Source organism: Heloderma suspectum, chromosome 1 (genome assembly GCF_057233095.1).
Source record: "Heloderma suspectum isolate Gila_16-S chromosome 1, 16-S_ref, whole genome shotgun sequence".
NCBI lineage: Eukaryota > Metazoa > Chordata > Lepidosauria > Squamata > Helodermatidae > Heloderma > Heloderma suspectum.
The window spans coordinates 186,524,625-186,550,712 of record NC_139458.1 but is presented as its reverse complement, the minus strand read 5'-3'; the positions used below and the strand labels follow the sequence as shown (position 1 = coordinate 186,550,712).

The 26,088-nt window shown below is 42.7% G+C and overlaps 1 protein-coding gene across 1 annotated transcript in view; it reads right to left on the bottom strand.

Annotated features, from left to right (window-relative positions):
• GAD1 (glutamate decarboxylase 1) overlaps positions 1–26,088 on the bottom strand; it is a 72,738-nt gene that overhangs the window by 8,376 nt on the left and 38,274 nt on the right. Inside the window, exons 6-12 of the mRNA XM_084812593.1 lie at positions 13,712–13,824; positions 10,057–10,172; positions 7,642–7,721; positions 7,396–7,450; positions 5,548–5,664; positions 3,762–3,826; positions 1,320–1,398 (exon numbers count right to left, since the gene is read on the bottom strand). Coding sequence (XP_084668719.1) covers positions 1,320–1,398; positions 3,762–3,826; positions 5,548–5,664; positions 7,396–7,450; positions 7,642–7,721; positions 10,057–10,172; positions 13,712–13,824 — 625 coding nt within the window. The remainder of the gene's footprint in view (positions 1–1,319; positions 1,399–3,761; positions 3,827–5,547; positions 5,665–7,395; positions 7,451–7,641; positions 7,722–10,056; positions 10,173–13,711; positions 13,825–26,088) is intronic.

Below are 26,088 nucleotides of genomic sequence, written 5' to 3'. Positions count from 1 at the left end.
GATTTCCCTGAAGAAACCAAAATCCCCAGTTCTCCAGTGGAGCATCTGAAGGCTGCCGAGAGCTCCCCTCAGCCCCAATTTTGCAAATCCCAGCAATCTGCTGTGGAGTTATTGCTCCCCACCCCATTTTTCCCCACGTATGCACTTTTGCTTATTGCTTCCAAACCCCCCCTTCCAACCCCCCCTTTTCTCCCTTTCTCCTTCTCTCTGAGAAACTCCTGTTACTGCCATAAAGTGGAGAAGGGACTTTACATAACAATAGAGAAACTACAGAATATCAAAGAAGCACAACAATAGCGATTTAAGAGGACATGAGAAGTGAAAGAGTGCTTTAGGACAAGTTACTAAAGTTAGCCTTTAACCCTTTCACTGCAGGAGAGTGAGATTTATTTCCTTTGAGTAAACATGCCAGAAGTGGGAGGGAGATATGTTAAAGATTAAAAGCAAGCTAGCTAAGGTGAATGAGTGTCCCCACTACTGCAGTAATGGGGGGGTTGCTGCTGTGCTCCTGGGGATTTTCTCAATGGGAAAAACTACTTCTATTGGGGAAAGAAGAGGGAGTGGGGCATCCCACCCCCTTGACCACGTCACTGCCAGGTCACAGAGGCACACTCAGGATTTAATGTGGTGGAGGGGGTGGGGTGGACATGACACACTGTGTAAAACTGCCAAGGAGCTGCTTTTAGTAAAAAAAAGTCGGAGTAAAAGGACTTTCAGAAAATGCGGCTTTTCAAGAGCAAAGTAGCTGGTTGGCAGCGGATTGTGAGGATGTCATCTGTTCAAACTGCTCTAACTTCTCACTAAATTGCTCCTGAAGACAGCCCCCAGGCAACCATTCAAGATGAACAGAGGCAAAATGTCTTTCTCCCCCAATGCTATGCAGGACTCACAAGTAATGCTGTTCAAAAATAATTGTGACTGTGTGTGTTAAGTATCTGTTCCCATTAGTGTTGGCAGAGAGGGAACAACCCCCTTTCCAGTTGTTACACACCTCACATACACTTGTGCCAGGGCATATTCTGTCTACAGTGTTTGCTAGCTTTTACAAAAATGCATAAATAATTCCTTCCAAAATATACTGACCACAAACCCACCAAACATTTCTGTTGAGAAATATGGATTCAGCACACACAGAGAACTGATCTGGTTTAATAGTCACCAGGGAATCCTGAGGATTGTAGTTCTGGCAGGAATCTCCCACAGAATTCTCCGCAAACTACGATTCCATGGATTCCTTGGCAGAAGCCATAGCAGTTCAACTGGTACAAATGGAATTTGTAGAGTAAGAGTAACAAAAGGAATTAAATATCCAAGCATACCTTTTCCCGAAGAAGAATGGCGGAACACTGTAACAAAACTCCCATCATCTTGTGTGGATTCCATGTGACGGAGTTGGCTCTGCAAAAGAAATGGATGTGTTTAGAACTAAGGGAGGAAGAGATGTAATCTTACTTAACATCTTTCAGCAGATCACTGTTCTCTCTGAACAAGAGCAGCTACATGAAGATAAAGTCATGTTCCTTGATCCAGTGGCTCTAGTGTCTCACACAGGAGGGGCAATTTGTTTTGTTCTAACTGCTCTGTTCATGGAACAGGGAATTAGCAACTTAAGCACGGAGCGGTCTCCGATGCTGAAGAGACTGGGACAGCTTGCACTCCCTAAGAAGAGATGATGATACCATTAGTTTATTTACTAAAATATTTGACACTGCCTTTCCACCTGAAACAGGATCTTCAACGAGGCAAATAACCATGGGGAAAACAATCTAGCCCTTACATTCCACTTTTTGAGTGTTCAAAGCAGCCTTTGCTAAATAGCCTCCAGACAGTTGGTCAGAACTCCCATCATCCCCAGATATAATGGGTGGGGATGGTGGGAGTTGTAGTCCAACACATCCAAAGGGCACCAGGTTGGGGAAGGCTAGTTCAAAGCATTTCACATAGGATACTTTGGTAGTCCAAAATGCACAAATATAATAAAGTTTGATAACTTCAAGTCAGAAGTTGTGAGGCTGTATGTGTGCGGTAATTGACAATAGCAGGCCCCAATAGGTCTGGTAATTTTTCACATTAATTAACTACATTGATCTGTGAACAGTGGGAATGGCTCACACACACAGACACACACAATGGTAGCCACAGGGCCGCTTTGGGATTACTTGCCAGCAATTTTGTCAATACAGGAAAGACCACAAACACTCTCACAGGATGAGCCAAGAGTAGTTGGTGTGGAAACAGTCCCACTGTTATGGACTTTTCATGCCCACGTCAATGGATGATATTCATGTGTTTAAAGTGATGGAACTGGAGAACACAAGGACTATTCTGTGGGCCTTCCCATAGAAGCTGTTACACTTGAATAATTTGTGCACAACACCATGATCTCTGCTAGAGGGCAGCTTTTGCTAGAGCACCATGGGGTGAATGTGGGGATTGCATGTCCCGGGAAATAGCAAACACCAACATATATACAGCATTGCAACCTGTAATGTATCAAAATCCAATGGAAAATATAAGCTAACTATCCCAATCATCTGCAAATACTTTTGAAGTAATGGAGATTGCCACACTGCTGTTAGGGCTGTTTCCAGAAGGTGGCTCTTTCAGAGGTTGAGTTAATTACCATAGCTTTGGCAGTAACTGATTTCATTCATTACACTATCAGCTTGTCAGTATGGTCTCTTAAACAGTAAAATTAATCCTGAAAGAACAGCTTCCCTAGATGTACTCCGCACCTTCAGCAGTTTGATTTTTCAAAAGACCATATTGTTTGCCCCACAAAATAAGGCTGTTGACAGGTTTTACCATCTCATATGCTTGGTATAGACTGTGTTTTCAACATATTGGTCCTAATAGTGAAGGAACTTAGTGCCAGGTAGAGCAAAAAAAGGTCACTTACAGCTACAGACTGCATATTATCAGTGGAAGACATATTTGCAAGTCACCCAGGAGATGCTCCACCTGGGCTATCTGAGGAAGTAGGTAAGCCCCACCCAGGTCAAAGGCACCTGCTCACAACTAAATTTGCATAGCATGGTATCCTGAAAGTGAAAGAACCATCAAACATGGGATATTAATTAAGGGTACAATCCTATGCATATTTAGACAGAAAAAAGGCCTACAGCTCCCAGCTGGGGCATGCTGGGAGTGGTAGCCTTTTGCTGTCTAAACATGCATAGGATTGTGCCTTAAACATATCTTCCCAAAGAATCATTGCTGTATGGGCTAGACTGATCCCATCAATGATGGCATTTTCCACAGCCATTCCCCAACCTGGTGTCTTCCAAATGTTTGGAATACAACTCCTGACATTCCTGACCACTGGCCATGCTGGGTGGAACTGATGGGAGTTGTAGTCCAAAACATCTGGAAGGCACCAGGTTGGGGAAGATTGTGCCTTGACTGGAATTAAACAAAATTAACATGAGCTGATACAAACCAATTTGTCTCTCAGGGCACACTTAAAGCCTCTCTTGTTTCAATCTGATTTGCAATGCAAAGATAAAACTTATATTAGCCAGAAAGCTGATTTGCATTTCAGCTCCTTCTCTTCTGCATGAATGCTCAGAAATTAACATGAATGTTTCCCCCTTTTATCTCACATTTTAGTCTCACTTGAATTTTTTCCCCTTGTCAGTGGCTTTTACAAATTTGGTAATATTCTTAGTGGGGGGCAGGTTCTTTCTTCCTATCTGTGAAATGTCATGTATACTGTGAAAGAGCACTAAGTAAATAAGATTCAAATGAAAAGGGTTCCGTACCTTTCTATTCCATTTAGCTTATGACGATGCTTTCTGGACATTAGTAATCCACCTCCCCAGGCAGCCTGCAAGTGATGGGGAGAAAAAAAAAATACAAAGGCTCAGGACCTTTCAAATATCCTATATTCCACAACTACCTATGGGAGGAGTGAACAACTTGTGGCCCTCCAGATTTTTTGACCCCATAACCTTACCATTGGCTATACTTGCTAGGGCTGATGGGAGTTGTAGGCTAAAACATCTGGAGCACCACAAGTTGCCCACCCCTGACCTATGGCATCAATCCTCTCAACACTTTGGGCACCACATTTTTGAGGAAAACATGCAGGATTTCAGAGGAGGCACTCTATTAATTTCACACTTCCCCTGAAAGGTGGACACTTTTTTCAAGGGCCTCAACAACTCAAGAATGAACAAACAGAGCTACTGGGATTCTATTTTTCCTTTGACAATGATAATGGTGTATTCACAGTGCAATCCTATGCATGAATACTCAGAAATCAGTCCCATTGGGTTCAATGGCACTTACTCCCAGGTAAATGCATTTAGAATTGCAGCCTTAGGGAGCAATCCTATGGTCACTAGACAGCAGCTAGACGTCCATAGGATATCTGGTTTTCTGGCAACTGACCTCAGAGCCCGAACTCCGAGGTCAGCTCCGAAAGAACCGATCTCCCTCCACTTCTGCACTGCCTCAGAGGCAGTGTGGAACTAGGGATGTCAGAGAATTTCGCCATGAATCTTGGGGAGGCTGAATGCCAGCGCATTCAGCCCCCTGAAATCAGTGGCGAAACAGTCTGCCCCCCCGCCCCCCCCCCGGGACGGGACTTACCTTGGGCGAATCTTCCTGGCGGTGGGGGCTCCAGCGGCGGCTCGGCAGCGGCTCGGCAGCAGCTCGGCGGTGGTTCGGCAGTGGTTTGGTGGCGGTTCAGTGGCGGCGGCGGTCGGTCTTCCAACCGGCTGCCGCTGCCGCCATTTCCAGTAAAAAAACCAAAAAAACAAAAAAACGTGATAGGCTACGTAAAGATTTACATAGCCTATCACGGCTAGATTTTTAAAAAATACCATGATAGGCTACGTAAATGTTTACGTAGCCTATCACGGCTGAGTAAAAAAACAAAAACAAAATGCGCGTACGCAAATGGCAGCGCCCATGGGCGCCGCCATTTGCGTATGTGCATTTTTTGTTTTTTGTTTTTACTCAGCCGTGATAGGCTACGTAAACATTTACATAGCCTATCACAGCTGACTGCAGGGATGCAAATGGTGGCGGCTACGGCCGCCACCATTTGCAGACCTGGCCGGCCAGGATTCGGGGGGGGAGGGGGGAGCGCCTCCCCCCCCGGCCAGAATTTCAGGGGGGAGGGATGGAGCGCCTCCCCCCCCAGCCAAAATTTCAGGGGGAGGGACGGAGTGCCTCCCCCCCACCTCGAATCACATTTTGTGAAAAGGTAAGTGACTTTCGTACATCCCTACGTGGAACAGCCCTGTGCTCGGCGCTCACAAGAGAAGCGTGGAGTGGCTGAAAGGGAGCATGTCTGGGGGGATGTTCTGGGTGGAAATGCCCATACTACACATCCAATGTGTCGTACAGCAGCCTCCTACCCCGCTCCGTCCTCCTGCGGCTGGACAGCCGCAATCGGCTGTCTAGCCAAAAATGCAGGGCAGGAGAAGTGCAGAAGGAATGATCCCCTCTGTGCTTCTCCTGCCCTGCTTTGGATAGGAGTTGCCTCCGAGTTCAGAGGTGGCCGCCTATCTGCATAGGATTGTGCCCTTAGTTACTTACATCCACGTGGAGCCAAAGGTTATATTTTTCACAAATGTCCGCCATCTCCTGAATAGGATCAAAGGCTCCATAAACGGTTGTGCCAGCAGTTGCATTCACATAAAGGGGAACATATCCCTATGAGGAGAAATAGGATGAAGTTGATCATGAAATGCAAATGTTTCAAAATGAAATTGAAATTTGAAACTAACAAATTACAACTGATAGCAAGTTCTTTAGTCAGTTTCTGTTGTGTATCTTTTTAAACTGTTGCATCTTCTTTCCTTGGTTCCTCCAGAAGACACAAGGAAACAGATAATCGAATTATGCTGACTATATTGTTACTTTTATCATATTAAAGTAATAGTGCCCTGGAAACAGATTAAGGGTGCAATCCTATGCATGTTTAGACAGAAAAAAGGTCCTACAGCTCCCAGCATTCCCCAGCCAGCGTGCATAGGATTGCACCTTAACTAAACACACTAAATAAATAGGAACATATAAAAGGTAATCACAGCACAAGTTCTTTCATCACAGCAAAATGTCTCTGTGTAATTATCTCAACAAAAAATCCAAGCAGGGGTAGTCTTGAGAATGGGTTTTATGCGGGTTCAATGTGTGTAGCAAATCTAGATGTTGTTTTTGTGAGGCTGGTGATGAATCTTAATGCACATTTGGATCCATTCCAATGTCGCCTTCCATATGGATCTCAAAAAAAAGACAATCACAAAATATCACCTTATTGGTGGAGAGAAAGCAGTGTAGTGCATCTACGGAGAGTGCTATCTAATGCACACAGTAAGGAGACATACCTAGAAAGTGCTGACCTTTTGGGGGCATTTACATGGGAAGTATCAGCTAAAGAATAAAAAGAGTTTGATAACCATCTGTTTGCAGTAGAATTTCAATAACAACACGACGAGCCTTGCTGAAGGACAGGACCAAAGTAATCTAGTCTAGCATTCTACGATCAAAAGACAACAGCCTACAGTAAGCTGTATGTGGAAGTTCACAAGCAGAACATGAAGAGGAGCAACCTTGTTCTTTCTCCCTTGCATCTTGTTCTCATAGGTATACTACCTCTGGAGGTGGGGTGGGGATCCAGAATTGACTGTTAGGCAATACCAACCAAGTAGGAACAACCAAAATGCCATAAAAGATTGTGCAAGCTTTCAGGTTCAACAGAACTCTTTATCAGGCTAGGGCAGCCTCCCCTAAGGTGGTGCCCTCCAGATGTTTTGGACTTCATCTTCCCGCAGCCCCAGCCAGCATGGCCAATAGTCAGGAATGCTGATTCAGAACATCTAAAGGGCAACAGGTTGAACAAGACTGAGCAAGGTGGTATAAGAGGCAGGGGATGGAGGAAGAAACAGAACAATTTTAAAATCAAGCCAAAGCTTGTGGCCATGAGACCTGCAATATAGATTCAGTTTCAAAATGGTGGCTGCAGACTAAATGAATCACTGGTAGGTATTGCAGGTGTCAGATAACACCTAGCATTCTGGGACATGGCTGACCCCCATGTCTGAAAACATAAAGACCATCTGTAACACAGATCTGTCCCTTACTCCTTGCAGAAACCCACAAGTTACATGTGCAGTGCAATCTTATGCATGTTTACTTAGAAATAAGTCCCTCTATTAACAATAAGACTTACTATATACACAATTACCTGGGAGTAATTGCCATTGAACTCAAATGAGATTCACTTCTGTGTAGTCATGTATATGATTGCACTGTTAGCGGTTAGCCTCTGCTAGTGCGTCTATTCTGAATTTAAGTAGAAGGCAGTGTAATGTCTTAATTAAGGCTTCCTATTTATGCATAAGTAGGAAATATGTTCAGGTTTAAAAACAACAGCAAGGTTACCTTTTGTTTGGCTTCTAGAATTTTGGCTTCCAAATCAGCTGGTATTATTTTGCCCCTGCAATCAAAGTGAAACACAAAACCCAAGAAAGTTTAAAAATAAATAAATAAATAAGACTAAATAGAAATGGACACCAGTGACAGTTCCATTAAGTTAACTAATCTTGTTGACAGGTCACTAGCATCTTGATGCGCTGTACATAAACAGAGGGAAACAAATTTACCATGTAAGCATGTATAACATCTTACCTTGCATTGCACTTTATTAAAATTACATTCTCAGTTCCAAAACCAAGCGCAGCTCCAGCTTTCTTTATTGAGTAGTGACTCTGCAATAACAAAAGCAACAGAAATGTTCCAACCTTCTTTCTTTCTTTCTTCTTGGAAAGAATGAAAATTTAGACAAATGCGTAATTCATGTTTAGCTATGTAGTACCAATAGTTGCCAATAGGGGTTACATTTCTTGCTAAGTGCTTCCTGCTCCTTGTGGAGATCCATTCAGACAAATGTTTCTAATGGGGAGTTCACAAAGTGATGTACAATTACATAAAATCCAATAAAAACAAAAACAAAGCAACAGGCCATAACAATTTTAAAAGCCAAAAGGCCGGCAAAACAGTACCGTTTTCACTGCCTGTCTAAAACCCAATAGGGATGGAGCCAACCTGACCTCTCTTGGGAGGGAGTTCCACAGTCTAGGTGCTGCTACAGAAAAGGCCTTCTCGTGTACACACCAGCCCCTTCACGTGAGTAACGTCTATAGGAGTACCTATACTCTCTCTGATTCTACTCACTGAGTGAATATTATAATGGGCCAATGAAGTAAGTGTGCATGCCTCTGGCACAAATCTGTTTAACAACAACAACAACAAGGAGTGACTGACCTTCACAGGTAACATTGGGTTGGATCTTAGACATACTTAGAGTTGTGACTAACTTAAATCCCATTGATTGCAATGGGCCTACTCTTAAGGATGACTCAATCTAGGTCCAACCCGTAGTGTTGTGGGCTATAAAATAACCACGTGAAATGCTCTTAATACACTTGTCTCTTTTGCAATTTAATCGTGAATATATCCAAGATCAAGCTTTTAAAGTTTAAACCCTACTGGGAATCTTGTCTCCCCTACAATCTCTTTGTCCCCCTGTGCTGCAATCTGAAATGGCACCCTTGTTGGATAAAATCTCTCTGTCAGAATGCAGAGCCATTACCCACAAACCTTCTGCCACAGGAGAAATGTAAAGCTCCCTTTACAGGACTGCCATGTCAGGTTCACACCCCCAAAGTTAACTGCTAATGGTAGAGATGATGATTCCAACTCTAGGAAATGATGCCCTCACAAACAGAGGGACCTCCCCTCCCCCTAATCCACAGAACCTCTGTCCTTACATAGGAAGGGAGCTTTGTTTATTTGTGTGCATGGAGACATGATCTTCTGACAGCCATTTTAAGGAAACCTGCCAGCAATCAATAGCTGACTGAGGTAATTCTTTGTGTGACAGGTTTAGACTCCCAAAAGCTTAAATCTGGAGGAGAGGGGGAAAATGAAACCAGGGGCATGTTTCCATGACAATGGAAGGAGAAGCTAATGGAGGAGTACAGGATTTTTAAAAAAGAATCGGCTTTGCGGCGAGCAGGGCTCCACGAGCAGCTTCTCTGGAAGAGTAAAAATCGCTTCAAAGAACATACTTCTGGGTGGGGGTGGGGGTGGGGGTGGGGGTGAACGTCATCTGACTGGCAGGGGCTGCTCAACCAATAAGAGAGGCTCCCCCCTCTCCCCACCTTTCTTCTTTTCCCTGAAGGTCCAGATGCACCTACATTTCAGGAGCAAGCCTCATTGACCACAATGGGAGTTAATTCCGAGTAGACACACATATGCTTGTGCTGGGAAAGAGAGCAGTAAACACAAAGATGGAAACCAACCCCATTTTTAACCCACAGAATCTCTATAATGAAGGGTCGGAGTAGTTTCTTCCTAAGGCAATAAATCAAACAAAGGAGAATCAGATTCTCAGGATCACAATGTGCCTTGTTAGTTGAGGGGGTTCTCTGTAAGTTCTGTGGGGATTAAGAGGGCAAGCCTCATTTATCACAATGGGAGGAAACACCCCTTTGTAGCCCATTGCTGTGCTTGATCAGGTAACTGGGGAGGGGGGAATTAATTTCTTCCAATGTGGGCAACTGAGAGAGAAGCCTCCTAACGAGCCCCAATCTTTCTATACTGTTGCTGCATTGAATTGAAGCATCATTGAGCACAATGTTACTTCTGAGTAGACACTAATTGGTTTGTGCTGGGAATCACGGGGACAGGAGACTGGAAACGCCCCTTGATCAATGCCAATGCAGGTGTTGGGGCACACAGCAACTATATTGGGGAGAACCCGACTTGAGGAAAATAATCGGAATTTAAGCAGTGTCAGGAAATCTGGTTTTTCCCTGATAAGCTCTGGGGTGGCTGCTGGATGGCCACGACATCATCTATCCCCAACGACCTAAACATGCAGCCAGCTCAGAGTAAATTGCTAGAGTAAATCGCTGGTGGAAATACCCCCCAGGAAATCATATCCCTCAAGAACTGGGCTGATGGTGACAGAAAAGCATCTTCCTTTGCTCTCCCCCAGTAATTATATTAATGGTAGTTAATTAAGTTTATTGAGCTCACATGTTCTGAGGTAAAGAGGACCAGTTTAGGCACTGCAGCCATGCCTTTGGTTTTGACTTCTGGGAAATATTTGTAGCGGGCACCCATAATGCTATACATATTGGATATAGCACCACCTGTAACAAGAGTATATGATAATAAAATATTAGAAGAGAGAGCAGGGAAAGCCTGATATTATGAACAAAGGTATAAAAGCATTAGTTGTGATATGTGCTGTGAACATTTCAATCAGGCATAACATAATTAATAACTGTGATGAATCAGTCTGAAAAGTGCAATGATAAAAGAATTCGGTTTTCTCAAAGGTCCTGTCTCCCTTCACTATGGGTTGTATTCCTTTAATACAATGGTTTTCAACTGTGCTCTTTGGAGGAACCATGGTGTTCACCAGGTTATCAAGTTTTATCTCAGGTAATGGTGGACAAGCTCCCCCAGAGGACAGCTTATTCCCCCACTATGAACCTTTCTTTGCAATACACAGATATTACCCTGCATAAGCTGAATATGAACCCTAGAATATGCCCCAGAATCCTTTGCAATGGGCAGAGGTTCTGTTGCTGACACACAGGTGTTCCTCAGTAGGCAAGTCAACATGGAAAGTTTTCCCTAAAGCAACAAAATTTCTACTTTTAACATATTCATTATAGGACTACAACTTGGCTTGCTGCTCTCAGATATTTAGACCTACATATTTTATTAGCCAGAATTGTTTCTCATTAACAAATTCTATCATGGATTTTAAAACACACAAAACTTTTCATTTCCATACTGAGACTAGCTTTTCCTGTATATAATCCTTTTCTGGGCCCAGTGGATTAATGCTCAGCCAGTTTATTTGTTTATAACTTTCTTACCCTGCCTTATCATCAAGGCCTCAGGGTAGCCAACACAATTTTAAAACAATAAAATCCAGATTCACAACAATAAAAAATAATAAAAGTAGCAGATAATATAGAACATTAGTAAGCAGTGACACAATTAAGAGTCTCAAGAACTAAAAGCCATTAAAGACATGAGAGAACAGAGTGGGCTTTGCCTGGCACTTAAAAAGATGAAAAAGAAAGCACCAAGTGTACATGTCTAGGGACGGAATCCCATATTTTGGATGCCATCACTGAAAAGGTCCACTCTTTGGTAGCCACCAGCCTTACCTCAGAAGGCTGGGATACCTGGAGAAGGGTACATACATCTGAGAGAAGGCAGTCCTTCAGAAACCCAAGTCACAAGCAGTTTAGTAGGGCTTCTTGTTTTCTTACATCTTTCTGTTTTCTGCCTCACCATTTTCCTGTCAATGTTAATTTTATCCCTTATCATGTAAAAGAGCTCCATAAAGAGGCATCTCTCTGGAATTCTTTCACTGACAATTATCATCACAGTTAGTTTTTATATAGTACATTACAAGGGCTCAAAATGCTTCATTTTCATTATCTCCAGTTATATTTCTGACAGCTCTGCAAAGTAGGCCAGTATTATTATCCCCATATTACAGATGGGGGTGGGGGCTGGGGCTTGGAGAAAGTGGTGTGTCTAAGGCAAACTAGTGAGTTCATGTGGGTTGGGAGGTGAGATTTGACTTGGGGAAGGGAAAGGATGGTATAGAAGGGAAAGAGGATAGGCAGTATTGTGTTGTATCTACTCCTCTTGTCACCGTTTCCATCACCAGACACTCAAAACCTTTCAAGGTAAGGTGAATATTGCTGATTGAGAAAGAGACCTTTTCCTTGCTTTGAGTAGGTTACTTCTTGTAGGTTACTTCTAAGGCTCTATACAAAGGTTATTTGATTATAAAACTTCAGAGTTGCATATCCAACTCATTTAGGGCAATTCGGAGTGGCATACAACAATAAAAAATGACCACAATAAAACGTATAATTTTATGTTTTTAACTCCTCTGTTCCTTCTCTATGAGCAAAATCCTTAGTCATCATCCAAATATTGGAATGCATAGAAGACTCCATTGTTCTGAGATCAAAAGCACTTTTTAATGTATACACCAGCCTTCCCCAACCTGGTGTGCTCCAGATGTTCTGGACTATAACTCCTATCATTCCTGACCATTGGCCATGCTGGCTAAGGCTGATGGCAGTTGGTCCAAAACATCTGGAAGGCACCAGGTTGCTGAAGGCTGGGATACACCAAAGATCAATTAGATTACCAGACAAATACAGACGAAGTCAATATATAGGTTAATGGGCAAGCAGCAGCCAATTTGCTGGAGAAATATTATTTAGGAAGACCACTGTACATGCAACAAGGCCATTGATGAAGTCATCTCTGAAATGCTTCTTTTCCAACAGTGGGTTTGTTAACTGTACCTGTTTTGACAGAGATTGCCAGTCTGTCTTGATACTTGCTATGTTGTGCTGTGTGCTCTACTCTTAGGTTAGCAGACTTAAGGAAATAGGCTTCCAGAAGGCTTAAATATAGAATCACTTTGATGGTGGAAGCAATGGCTGGATGGGTCTTAGGACTGACAAATCAGTTGGCATTTATGCCGAAAAGATAGGCAGCAGTGTGAATCCATGAGGACAATACATTAAAAGTAGCGGGGGGAGGCTTCTCTCATACTTGGCTCAACACTTTCATAAGCAGTCTGAATTCTAGATGTTCTCAGTAGTACCTTGAGACTGATTAATAACTTTGAAAATTAGACAGCTTATTTAGAAAATGAGACATCAAATATCCATTTTCATGCCTAAATTCTATAAAGTGTTACAAGAATCTGAAAGGCCAATCAGGAGTGGTGTCAAGAGTTGGCATCAGTGGGCACCTGCCAAGGCCCACAGCCTGACAGGGGCCCACTGCCAACCCTTTGGGGCCCTGTTGTTCTTTCTTCCTGCTGGCCTAGGGTGGCCATGTGTCCTCTTTTATAGTCCTCTATTTGAAGGGCTGCCAGAGGACTGCCTTCTGTTTGAAGGTGTCCTCTCTTTGAAGGGCTGACCTGTTCAATTCCAGTTTAAAGACAAAGGACCCTAAGAAGTGCTGCCTAGCAACAGCATGTGAACAGCAGAGTGAGCAGGCAGGCACACAGGTCAGCTGGTCATGGTCTTCCGCACTATGGTGAGATGTACCCTATTTCTATTTAAATTATAATAATAATTTCTAAATTTGCAGCTATACATATAAATTACCACATGCAAATTTTATACATATGGCTGTCCTCTGTTTTGATGATGCGTGTCCTCTTTTTTGGCAATTTCTAAGTGGCCATCCTATCCAAGCATGACAAGAATGAGCAGCATCTTGCCTTCTCCATCAGGATGGTGTTGTGGATTGGACCCAGAAAGAGAGGAGGCAAACAGATGGGCAGTGGTGATAGCGATGAGGTGGAGGGGGCCCATTCTGGAAAGAGGCCCCACTGAAGCCACCTTGCCCATGTCCTCCCTTTAAACCTTGAGCCGTCATTGAGGCCAACCCTACTGCAGAATAACAACTGCATTCCCAGATTATTCTTTAAATTGCATCCTTTTAAAAAGACCTTGTGGATACCTGGCAGTAACTTTTAAGGTGGATCCTTGCTATTCTAGACTAAAATACAGTACTAGCATACAATTAAAAGGCATACAGTGAAAGCATGCATTCAGCTACTGATTATATTTTTTCCAACACTACTACAGATTAGCATTTGGGACAAGGGGTCAAGAATAGAACCTACCAGGTGAGAATATTCCATCTCCCTCTTTGTTTGACCATCCGATAATCTCTCTCATTTTTCGAAGTGTTATTTGCTCCATGAGGACAAAGACAGGTGCAATTTCATATGTAAACCTGGAAAAATAAAAATTCATACCAATACCTGTTTCACAATAATAAATATAAAAATGCATATACTTTCAGAAGTTGCTTTTGGTTTTTGAATGTTATGAGACTCAAAGTACTGTCCTATACCCACTTACCTGGGAGTAAGCCTCACTGAACTCAAAGGGGCTTAATTCTGAGTAGACATGGTTACTATTGTACTGTGAGGTATGTAACAACAGTCTATTTCAGGGAGGAGAGCCCTGGCTGCCAAAATAAGCATGAGCTCTGGGCCATTGAAACCCTGACATTCATTCCATCCAGTCTTTCAAAATGGTAACAATCCTTTCGGGGGTTTTAAAAGGCTGAACTGAAAGGGGACAACTTTTGTGTAAATTTTCATCAGTGGTGATGGGGAGGTGAGAAACTGTTCCAAAAGAGGACAACGTGTTTGACCATTCATAGTTATAGCGCTGCCAGGAAGCATTGCCTTCACTTTCAGTTGGCTTCATTCAACTTCCATGATGTTGCACTGTTGTTGTTGTTCAGTCGTTCAGTCGTGTCCGACTCTTCGTGACCCCATGGACCATAGCACGCCAGGCCTTCCTGTCCTGCGCTCTCTCCCGGAGCGTGCTCAAGTTCATATTCATTGCATCCGTGATGCTATCTAGCCATCTCATCCTCTGCCGTCCCCTTCTCCTTTTGCCTTCAGTCTTTCCCAGCATCAGGGTCTTTTCCAGGGAGTTTTCTCTTCGCATTAGGTGGCCAAAATATTGGAGCTTCAGCTTCATTATCTGTCCTTCCAATGAGCACTCAGGGTTGATTTCCTTTAGGATGGACTGATTTGACCTCCTTGCAGTCCAGGGGACTCGTAAGAGTCTTCTCCAGCACCACAGTTCGAAAGCATCGATTCTTCGGCGCTCAGCCTTCCTTATAGTCCAGCTCTCACAGCCATACATTACTACTGGGAAAACCATAGCTTTGATTAGACGGACCTTTGTCGGCAAGGTGATGTCTCTGCTTCTTACTATGCTGTCTAGGTTGGCCATAGCTTTCCTCCCAAGGAGCAAGCGTCTTTTAATTTCATGGCTACAGTCACCGTCTGCGGTGATCTTGGAGCCCAAGAAAGTAAAATCTGTCACTGCTTCCATTTCTTCCCCTTCTATATGCCAGGAAGTGATGGGGCCAGATGCCATGATCTTCGTTTTTTTAATGTTGAGTTTCAAACCAGCTTTTGCACTCTCCTCTTTCACCCTCAACAAGAGGCTCTTGAGATCCTCTTCGCTTTCTGCCATTAGGGTGGTATCGTCTGCATATCGGAGGTTGTTGATAATTCTCCCAGCAATCTTAATTCCGACCTCTGATTCATCCAACCCGGCATTTCTCATGATGTACTCTGCATATAAGTTAAATAAGCAGGGTGACAATATGCAGCCTTGTCGTACTCCTTTCCCAATTTTGAACCAATCGGTTGTTCCATGTTCGGTTCTTACTGTTGCTTCTTGACCCTCGTACAGGTTTCTCAGGAGACTGTAGCCAAATCCAATTGGCTACCTACTGTCATGACAACAACACACAGCACTATGTAGTCCCTAATTGGCTGGGATTATGTAATAATGAAAAAGCATTAACTAGGGGAACAATGACTGCAAATAGGCATGGAAAAAGTGAACAATCTCAAAGGCAGAGATTTTTTTGGGAACATCCCATTGCCCAAATGATTTCTCCCTAAAAATCAAAGTAGACAAACCTTTGGTACACCCCTGGGTTTTTCTTTGGTGCTACACTCATACTTTCCTTGATCCAGCACCAGTAGGGTGACATACCATTGTATCACCTTACCTTAGAGCAGAAGTCCCCAACATGGTGCCCTTGGACACCTGAATCTTCAATTTTTTAAAATGTCTTTTAAATTTTTCCATTTTTAAAATATACATACATAGATTTGTATGAAATGAATACAATTTTCTAGCAATTATACCTAGGCTTTAAGAAAAGTGGACCAAATATCCAAGTAAGTATCCATTTGAAGGTGGCATCTATATGCCACCTGTTCAAATATTGAAAGCATTGTAAAGTCCTCAATCCATTGCATTATAGGAACTAAGTGTTTATCCTTCCAATGTTGTAATATCAATCTTTCATTGTCAAAAGGGTGCAGAGAATCCATTTGCACTGACCATTTGTTAATTTGGGCATTTTGGGGAATTTGAGAAACTGCTGTGGGCACCACCACAAAATGCCTAATCAGTTGGTCGCTGCTTTGGCATCTGTCTGTCACGTTTATGGATCTTAGGCTATGTCTTTTTCAGCAAAAATGTTTGTTTCATGTCTACTGAACACTACTATGTCTCTTTAATAAGGGGTTGTGTAGTTCAGCTAATTGCTGGAGGTGCAATACAGCCAATGCTTCTTTTAAATGTATGTTTTTGGCAATGTCCAGTAGTTGCTTCCTTTGTGGAGGAGGTTATTACACAGATAAATTTTGTACTGGAACAGTCCTTAATATTCTCTTATGTACCCGTTCTTTTAAATTATTTACCTGCTTCATGGTTAATTAACAAGCATAAATGGATTCTCTGTACTCTTTTGACAGCTAAATACCTGATATTGCAACATTAGAAAGATAAATGCTCACCTCCTATAATGCAATGGATTGAGGACTTTACAACGCTTTCAATATTTGAATGGGTGGCATACAGACACCACCTTCAAATGGATACTTACTTAGATATTTGGTCTGCTTTAGCTGAAGCCTAGGTATAATTGCTAGAAAGTTGTATGCATTTCATGGAATCCATGTATGTATATTAAAAGTCAGATTAAAAAAAAAAGTTTTGCAGGTGCCTGCAGGCACCACATTGGAGACCCCTGATCTAGTCCAATATAGCCTACTCTGACTGGCAGCAGCTTGCAGAGGTCTCTCACATCACCTGCTAACTCAAAACACAGGAGAGGGCAGGGATTGAACCAGGGACCCTCTGCATTCAAAGCACATGCTCTGCCACTAAGCTATGACCCCTTCCTCATATTGATAACAATAAGCAGCATTTATATAGTTCATTCAGTGTTCACAGCACTTCACATATATTATCTTAACAACCCTGCAAGGTAGGTCAATATTATTATCCCCACATTGCAGAGAAGAGAGCTAAGGCTAAGAGAATATGGCTTTGCCTAAGGTCAACTGGTGAGATCATGGCAGACAGAAGGTTTGAACTAGGGCTCAGGTATGCCACACCGGTTCTCGCCCCAGTAGGATAGCTTATAAAAATTGCATGGAGAAAGAAACCCAACAGGAACATTCCTTAATTTGGTTTCTGAAGATTTATTTGACAATGGTCATAGCATTCAGAGATTACACAATCTAGTTATAGCAGTTATAACTATATTGCTAGTCAGTGCCAAAAAATACTAGATCGTAACGTTTTCTTTAGTTCACAGGAGTGTCACATTTCTATTTGCAAAACATGGTTGTTGCCAGAACTAGAGAGCTATGAAAATGGTATGGCAAACATCAGGGGGCTACTCACAAAGATAATTAGAAATATTGAATTTGAGCTTTAGAAAAAACCCCAAAAGCAATTATTTATGTGAATTTATTCTGTTTATAGCACCAAGGACAACTAATTATACAATACCACACAATCAATATCTGTCAAGAGTAATTAAAAAGGATGATTTTCTAATTACTAATTACAGATAACAAGAGGGCAGTGCGCGGCTTTATCCACTAATGCAGGCAAGAACCAATGCCTATAGTCTAATATATCATGTGTTTTTTTCCCCATGTACTAAAATTTCAGTGCAGGCTCTGTTGCTCTGTTTGAGGACCAAGAAGAGTCTACTGGTATCAAGAAGAAAGTTCTTCCTCCGTTAAAGTTGCAGTGCAAAACTATGCCACCCCACCCAAACTGGAAATAAAGCCAAGAAGAAGTGTAGCTAATTGCCAGAATAAAAATTTCCCACTGTATTGGATAACACCAGATATTTATATCCGCCTTTCCAAGGTGGTGCCCTCCAGATGTGTTGGACCACAACTCCCATAATCCCCAACCAGCACAGCCATTGCTGGTTAGAGATGATGGGGACTGTAGTCCAACATATCTGGAGGGCGCTGAGTTGGGGAGGGCTAAGCTAGATAATACACAAATTGCTATGAAGTCCAATCCTATCAGCTGCTACAGCACAGCAGAAGGAGTTTGTGCCTCATTAGGTAAAGCAGCCTCTGACCCCCTCCTTTCCTTGCTGCTCTGAGGACACTCCAAAATTAATGGATAAGCGCCTGTATAGTGCATGTGTCTATGGATATATCTGGTTTTGAAGGTATGTACAGGCAACAGGAACTTCACAGCTTTCTGCAGCATGTGAATATAGTAAAATAAAAAGGTAGCATTCTTACATGCTATAGAGAATGCTGCACATATGCATAATATTCACATGGTGTACCTGCTTTAACGTGTCATAATTAATCAAAATATTTCTGTCTACACACAGAACCCCCAAAGTGGCTAACATAGTTGATACAACAGTAAAAACAATGTATCAATAAAATAAAAAGCAAATTAAAAATACAGCAGACAAAAGGGCATATGAGCAGGCAACATAAAACATAAAGGGGAGTGAGGAGTATACCAAACTAGCAGCATTTGAAATCCATCAAGGAGGGGGTTAAGTGAACCTCCCAAGTTAGTGAGTTTACAGCCTGGGCACCACCACCAAGAAGGCCCTGTTTTGTGTGACCACCTGCTGTATATGAGACAGTGTTGGAATACAGAACAGGGCCTCCAACAAGGATGTGAATGAGTAGGTAGGTTCACATGGGAAGAGGTTGCCCTTCAGACATCTTAGTCCCAACTATTTAGGGCACATTGAGTTGGGTTAGGAAGTAGACTGGGAAAATGAAGAGGGTACAATACAAGAGTAACATGATCCCCCCAAACAGTCCCCAGTCGAAACTCCAGCTGTTGCATTCTGTACAGCATTCTAGAGTTCCTGAACACTCTTCAAAAGCAAAGCCTCATAGAATGTGTTGCTGCAATCCAGTCTGGAGGTGACCTAGGCATGTGTGACAGTGGCCATAGATCAGGCTTCTCCGGAAAAGGGTATGTCCTGTATAACAATAATTGAAGATGTTTCTGAGATCTTGTTAACAGTGTAAGGGTAACAACATGTTTAACTCAAGCACTAAAAAAAAACCCAGAGGAGGAAAAAGCTTTACATAAAATCTAGGATTTTAACATGGGTTCTTGGGTTGTGATTTTCAGAATCTACTCCATAGAAATCCTAGCCAATCTCCAGCACTGAGAACAAAACCTTAAAGGCAGCCTAGAAATAAATTAGATAGTTAGATGATAGATAATTCAATTCAATTTATTATTATACACATTTGCTTCTTTTTTTCTCAGTTCTTCCGCATCAAATACCATTCCTAGCCTTTGAACACCATTACCATGAGCCACAAAAAGTTGTACATAATACAGTGATGTATGACAGTGGCAGAAGAAGGCAGCGATCCACAAACCAATTAACTAGCCTATGTTTTATGCTATGTATGCTAACTTACCTAGTTTGTGGACAACAATCAAAATAATTCAACAAGTTTCCACCTGTACAATATCCAACAAGTGAATGTTCCAGTGATGGCGTATTTAAACACTACATGTCCATTCACTAGCCAACTGCTTTCATGTGTACCAATAGTTATGATAACGATATGATAACGGTATAACTGCTATGTGTAGATTCAGCCCAGCAGGGTCCAGAAAAAGACTGCTACAACTGGAGTCATTAATCTGGAAGTCTGTACAAAGATTCACGGAAAGCAGTGGGAGTTCTTCTATTGGCGCCAGTGCATTTTGGACTGGAGTTGTGATTATGTGTAATGAATGTCTGAATATCCCCTAACTTTAACATAAACCATACACATAGGGTTTTAAAGAAATTGTTACACCAATTTCTCAAAAGGCCTCTGTTACTATGATGATCAACTGGTGCAACAATAATCCTTTCAGATCTATATTTGAATGTGTGGTTTTATTTAAAGGCACCAGGAAAATATGAGCTGGGGAGGGGCGAGGTAAAATACTGGGCTAGTAAAAATTTGCAGCTTACACCAATGTAGTCCTTGCTAGGGTACCTGAAATTCAAACAATTTCTACTGATGGTTGTGTATTTATGGTGCACCCTAGGTTCTGTGAGCCAAAGGCCCATGAAATGAACTCAGTACTTCAGGAGAGTCACAAACCATTTACATCGTTACCATAGATCAGGGGTGGGAAAATGTGGCCCTTCAGATGTTCTTGAACCAAAACTCCCATCATCCCTTACACTGGCTATGCTGGCTAGGGCTGATGGGAGTTGCAGTCCAATAACATCTGGAGTGCCAGAAGTTGCCCACCCCTGCCATAGTTACACAGCAATGGCTCCTAGTCCTGAATTCTCAAGCCACATCTGTGAAAAATATCCATACAGATTCACCCATACATCAGAAAGGAAGACAATGAGGTTAAATTCTGAACGAAGCATTTCCCACAGGCTTCAGATAACTGTCAAATTTTATATTTAATGTTTAATGTTGGGGGAGATACAATTTTCATTACTTTGGGGGGCAGCCTTCCCCAACTTGGGGGTCATCTACACATGTCAGTGCAGAGGCAGAGCACGTGACACATGACATTCGCCACCCACACTAACCCCACTGCTTCCTCCTCTAAAATGCACGTTTTCTGAAAGTCGTTTTAGTGCGTATTTTTCCTTAAATGCAGCTCCTGTGCGCTTTAGCTGCAGTGTGCCCAATTCACCTGAATTAAATCCTGCATGCTGGGCATGCCAAGGGGTGTGTCTGATTGTGACTTTTGGTCAAGGGGTAGAGCCGTCCCCCCTATTTCCTTATTTTCCGCCATTGGCAGTAACACGCTTTTGGGACACAGGTTTTTCCCCATTCGCATCTTGAAAGGATGGACACGAGGCTATGGCTACTCTGAAGTAACTCATTGCATTCAGCTGCACTTTGCTGAGTACGGGAGCAGAGAGGGGTTGGGAAAATGTAAATTTCTGGATCAGGAAATGTGCGCAGAAGTCTCCCACTGCCTCCATCTCTCCTCAGCTGTCCGTTTCTCTGCTGCAGAGCACAGCCAGTACTCCCCTAGGAGTATTTAGACCTCTTGCCTGTCTTTGGGCTCCATCACATGGGTGGAGAATTCCACATCAATGCCAGTTCTTTCCCCATCCAGCGTCGTTGCAGGACTGGGTTGTTCTCTTTAGATGGCTGTCCCTGTCATGTTATTTTTTTGCTTCTTCTCACGGGAAGAAGGAAAAGTGTTGATGCCACTCAAAGGCATTTCCACCTTTCTGCAAATAAGCATTACACGTGCTCGGGGTGTAGCAATCATTCCTGCCTGGCTCCTGCCCCTTTCCCTCCCCTTGCACATTACTGGTGGACGGGGACTGGCATACAGACAGCCCCCCACCAATCTCCCTGGGCCCTCTGCCTCCCTGTTGAGTGTCTTTTACAATCTCTGCTGTTTACTCAGCCATTTACTCACTGGGAATACACAGCAGGGGTGTGTCCCAGTAGGTCAGAAGGCTGGCACACCACTCTGCCAACCTGCTGCTCTGCCACTCTGCCACTCTGCCACCTTATTCAGAATGCTGCAGGCTGAAAATGTCGAGGACCCAAAATGGCACAGGCAAGGGAAGGTGACATGCCCCACAGCCTGTCGTCACCGCCTTTGCCATCATGACCACACCCCCAACATCCCAGCACAACCGCCCACAGCCACCAACACACAGCAGTTCATTTACACTAGGGGAGAAATACACAGGGCGCTCCATTTGCACATATTTGGGAAAATACCACATTTTTTCTGTTTGAGGAAAACACAGGATAGGTGGGCAGAAATGGTGGGATAATGACTGGAAGATGACGACATCACGTAATGGACCCACACAATTCAGTGAGTGCAATAAACTGGAGGTGGAGAGATGCTCTTTGTTTCCAGCATTTAGACCAATGACCAGAAGGTGGAGATTGGAAGACTTGTCTTCGCCCCCTTGCCCAACCTCGTCCCCAATAGGCGGCTAATAATTCCCTGGAGTTGGCTGGGAGGTGGGAGGGAGATGGCACACACTCTCCTCTTTCCCCCTCCTCTCACCTCCCTGCCTCTTGGCAGTTTCCCCCCTTATTGTTGAAAGATCCTCAAAAGCATAAAGGGGGTGGGCAAACCTGTTACTTCAAAGCTCCGCTCTTATGAAGCTATGAAGGACAGTAACTCCTCTTGGAAGTTTCAGTCATTCAGAATAGCCTCTTTTCCTCATTCATGGTATCCATGTAGCACCGTTTCAATCATCCAAAATAGCAAAGTAGGTTCTTTACATTCACAGTAAGCAGCCCTTCTTTCCCATTCGTAAAAGCACAGTAGTGCGGTTCTAATAATTCAGAATAGCGAAGTAGCTTCTTTACATTCATAGTAGCACGTTTGGGCACAGGCTTCTTCCCTCTTAGCACTACTTCCTAGTCACAAGTATTCACAAGCTGCTTTACCCTTTGAAATAATGTAGCGAAAACTGCGGTTTCACTGTTCCAATCAATTAGAATACCGCTGTAGCCTGTAATGGCTTCACCAGTTCACAGAATGCAGCTTGTTTTCTCATTCATATAAGACCAGTTTTAACCTTTAATCTTTCACATTCTCCCAAAGGTGGATGAGAGGGGAGAGGGGTGGGGTAAACTACGGAGGCTTAATTCAGTGCTTCCAATAAACTTCCCCTAAGCAGGGGAGCATGGACAAGGTGGGGAACAAGCCTCTCTCATTCACTGAGCAGCACCTATGGGGTTGATAATGTTCAGTTCTACTCGGCCCACCCAACCCTAAAGTATGGGGGTTTCAAGCACTGTATGACCTGAGAAAGCAGGTTTTTAGGTAGGTCTACTCAGCTTTTCTTGCTTCGTGTACCCCAGATGGACCAAAGCAATTTTTATGAAAATCTGGATATAACAGAAAAGCGCTTCTCAATCCATTTCCATGTAGATCTGGCCTTGGTTCCCTCCAGACATGTAAGACTACAATTCCCATCATCTCCAGACAGCTGGGGAGTTGTAGTCTAACACATCTTGAGGACACCAGGTTGTGGAAGGCTGTTTAGGGGACAGCCATTTTAAAGCAGGTTGATATTTTCATTGTCCATATGGTTTAAACTGCTGTGCATTGACTGGCAATGAGTGTAGGTTCTCTGAGTACCCAACAACCACGCTCAGACTTTGTGAAGAAAAACAACAACAGCTGTTTGTACATAATTTGAAGTCTAGGTATTCAGTGAGCCAATGCATATGATTAATCACCACATAGATGAATTGGCCTTTGAAAATCAATTCATGCTGCACTAGGAGATATAGAACACAAGATCAGACCTCAAAAACGTGAATCTAATTGCTTCATGGCAGTCAATGAATGCAAGGGGAAACAAATGGGAAGGAAGGGGAGTCCCATTTAAGAGTCCCATTTGTTCCTGGGTGGGGTGGGGGGTGGGCTTACCTTCACCAGCAGTTGCAGGAATGGTCTTCAGTAGCTGCCATTAAGATTTTCCTAGAATATACTGGATGTTGCATTGTTCTGGGACATTATGGAAAAAATGTCAGCCACCAGAAGGTTCCCTTTTTTTCCTTTCCCTTTTTTTGGCAGACACCATTTATTATTCCAACAATGCCTCAGAATGCTCCAACATCTGGGCCGTTCTGGGGAGAATAAAATGGTGACTGCAAGAAGGGTTTGTTGGAGTATGCTCTAATGGTTCTGCCACCACAGGCAGTGGCCAATAACAATAAACAGAAAGAAAGAAAGAAAGAAAGAAAGAAAGAAAGAAAGAAAGAAAGAAAGAAAGAAAGACTGAAGACAAAAGTGAGTACCAAAATGAATGAAAAGCTAACAAATACAATATGAAATAAAAGGGATTTAAAATATGAAATACAGAGGCCTCCAGTTCCACTTATAGCACCTGATGGAGTGGGTTGTAACCCATGGAACTCATGCTTATTAAAAAGTTTGAACAATTAAAACAGCTAGTCTATATGTGTGCTACACTTCACTCTTAAATTTGTAAACAGAAGGCTAACACGGTTATACTATAATGTTTTATATGTTATTTTAAAGTACCAATACCTAACCATTTATTTTTCAGCATCCACAGGTGTGTGTGTGTGTGCGCGCGTGCGTGCGCGTGCGTGCGCAGCCTATGGGACCTCCCACAGTTGCCCACCCCTGCATTAACGGAACACCAACAAAATTGTTTTGCAGATTTGAACAGCAGCATTGGATGGTAATACCAAAGACAGAAGGAGTGCTATCCTGGTTACTCTGAAGCTGATGATGACAGGGCACCTTGGAGTGGTTTTTTTGACAAGTCAGATATGTGGATCTCTCTGTTGCTAAGCTCAGTGGATGAGCACATACAGCCATCCACAATGCTAGTAACCCTCCCTGTTCAACAGAGCATTGTCAGCAGAGGATGGGCAAGTCACAGAACTTTTCTTTTTCACTTTGCCGCTGAAACTCCATTCTGCATTGTCATCTGATCCACAGCAAACTTGCTTTCTCATCTGGTTATATTTTCAGTTGTTTATGAATGCAGCCATCACACACATCTAATAGCATTCTGAAATAAAAACCTACCGTTTGATCGCTGATGAGTTTTTGGACTATCATGCCCATGCAAATCAATACACAATTTCAACTGCCTCAAGGGCTTGTCCCACACTTGCTTTGCATCCCTTTCACAGGGAAGGGGGAAAGTGGCCATTTTGGTCAAAGATGGGTTGCAGTAATCACCTTGAACTTGATTTTAACTTTCCCTACAATGTAGTCGTGTCAATAATGATAACTGATTTTCATAAAATTATGAAACTGGTTACAAGTGTCATCCTCACTCCCTGACCTATTTTAAAGCACAGCAGTAAGAGTGATGCTTCAGATGTGTACATTATTTTTCCATTTTATGGTTCTTAATCCATTCTGCACATCAGTGGAGGACATCCTTCAAGCTTCTTCTATGATAACAGGCAATTAAAACATAATCTTAAAATCCAGTCCTGCTCCCACTTAGTCTAGTGGTAATTTTTAAAACAGAGATTCTAATGGAGGGTTTTGCTTTTAATTCTTTCTCTGGAAGAGTCACATTCTCAGGAGTGTTTGCTATACTGAGGAGAGATATTCTGTTAATCCTTAAAAACAGAAACAAAAACAAAATCTAGTTTCAAGATTGCAGCAAGCATACTATCTGGCCCCAAGACTTCAAAATTCCACAAGCAACTCTTAACCCAAAGATTTGACTCAAATATACACAGGACAGCTGTAAAGACAGACAGACAAGTAAACCTTGAACACCCGGACAGGTGTATGTGCATACTCATTAGTGTAGATTTTGTGTTAGTTTAAGGACACAGGGATTTTCTACACAAGCCTGTTAATCTGCTGCATCTACTTTTGGTTTCTTTGCAGAACTGAGATCCGAGCACTAGGAGTATTTCCTTTCCTGCTTTTCCACTACATAACCTCTAGGTGGTGTTGTGGTATAGCAGAATTGTGCAGTTACACATAGAAAAAGTGTTTTCTTTTGCTTTCACAAATAATACCACATTTTCCCTGCTCTAAAAGAACTCACTGAAAGTGCTATTTAAAAACAGAAGTGAACCTGGAAGGCCACAACATTGTCTAAAGAACCTGTAAATAACTGTGAATAGGGAATGATGAGTGCACAGCAATTGCTTCATGTAGAAAAGCTCATCGTTCTCATTCTCACTGTGTGAAATGGGCCTCTCTAAAGAATCACGAGCAATCGCTAGAGGTGGAGAGGGATCAGCTCTTCCCTATATCCTCCAAGATGTAGATTTGCCACAACTTCAGGGCTTATGCTACCCTTCATAATTGTAGCACCTTAAAGGCTAACAAAATTATTCTGGCATAAGCTTTCATGGACTACAGCCCACTTCATCAGATGCATGGAATATTATGGAGAGTTTCAGGTTTTTATAAAAACCAGAGACTCTCCATAATACTCCATGGAACTGATGAAGTGGGCTATAGTCCATGAAAGCTTATGCCAGGATAAATTTGTTAGCCTTTAAGGTGCCAAAAGACTCTCTGTAGTTTTTGCTGCAATAGACTAATACAGCTACGCCTCTGAAATCCTTCCTAATCCTTCCTAAGATTTTCCTCCTCTTGTTATACTGATAAATAGTTGGAGCAATTCATTAGGTAAATCTTCTACTTATGGATATTTAGCTCCGCTTGTTCCCCC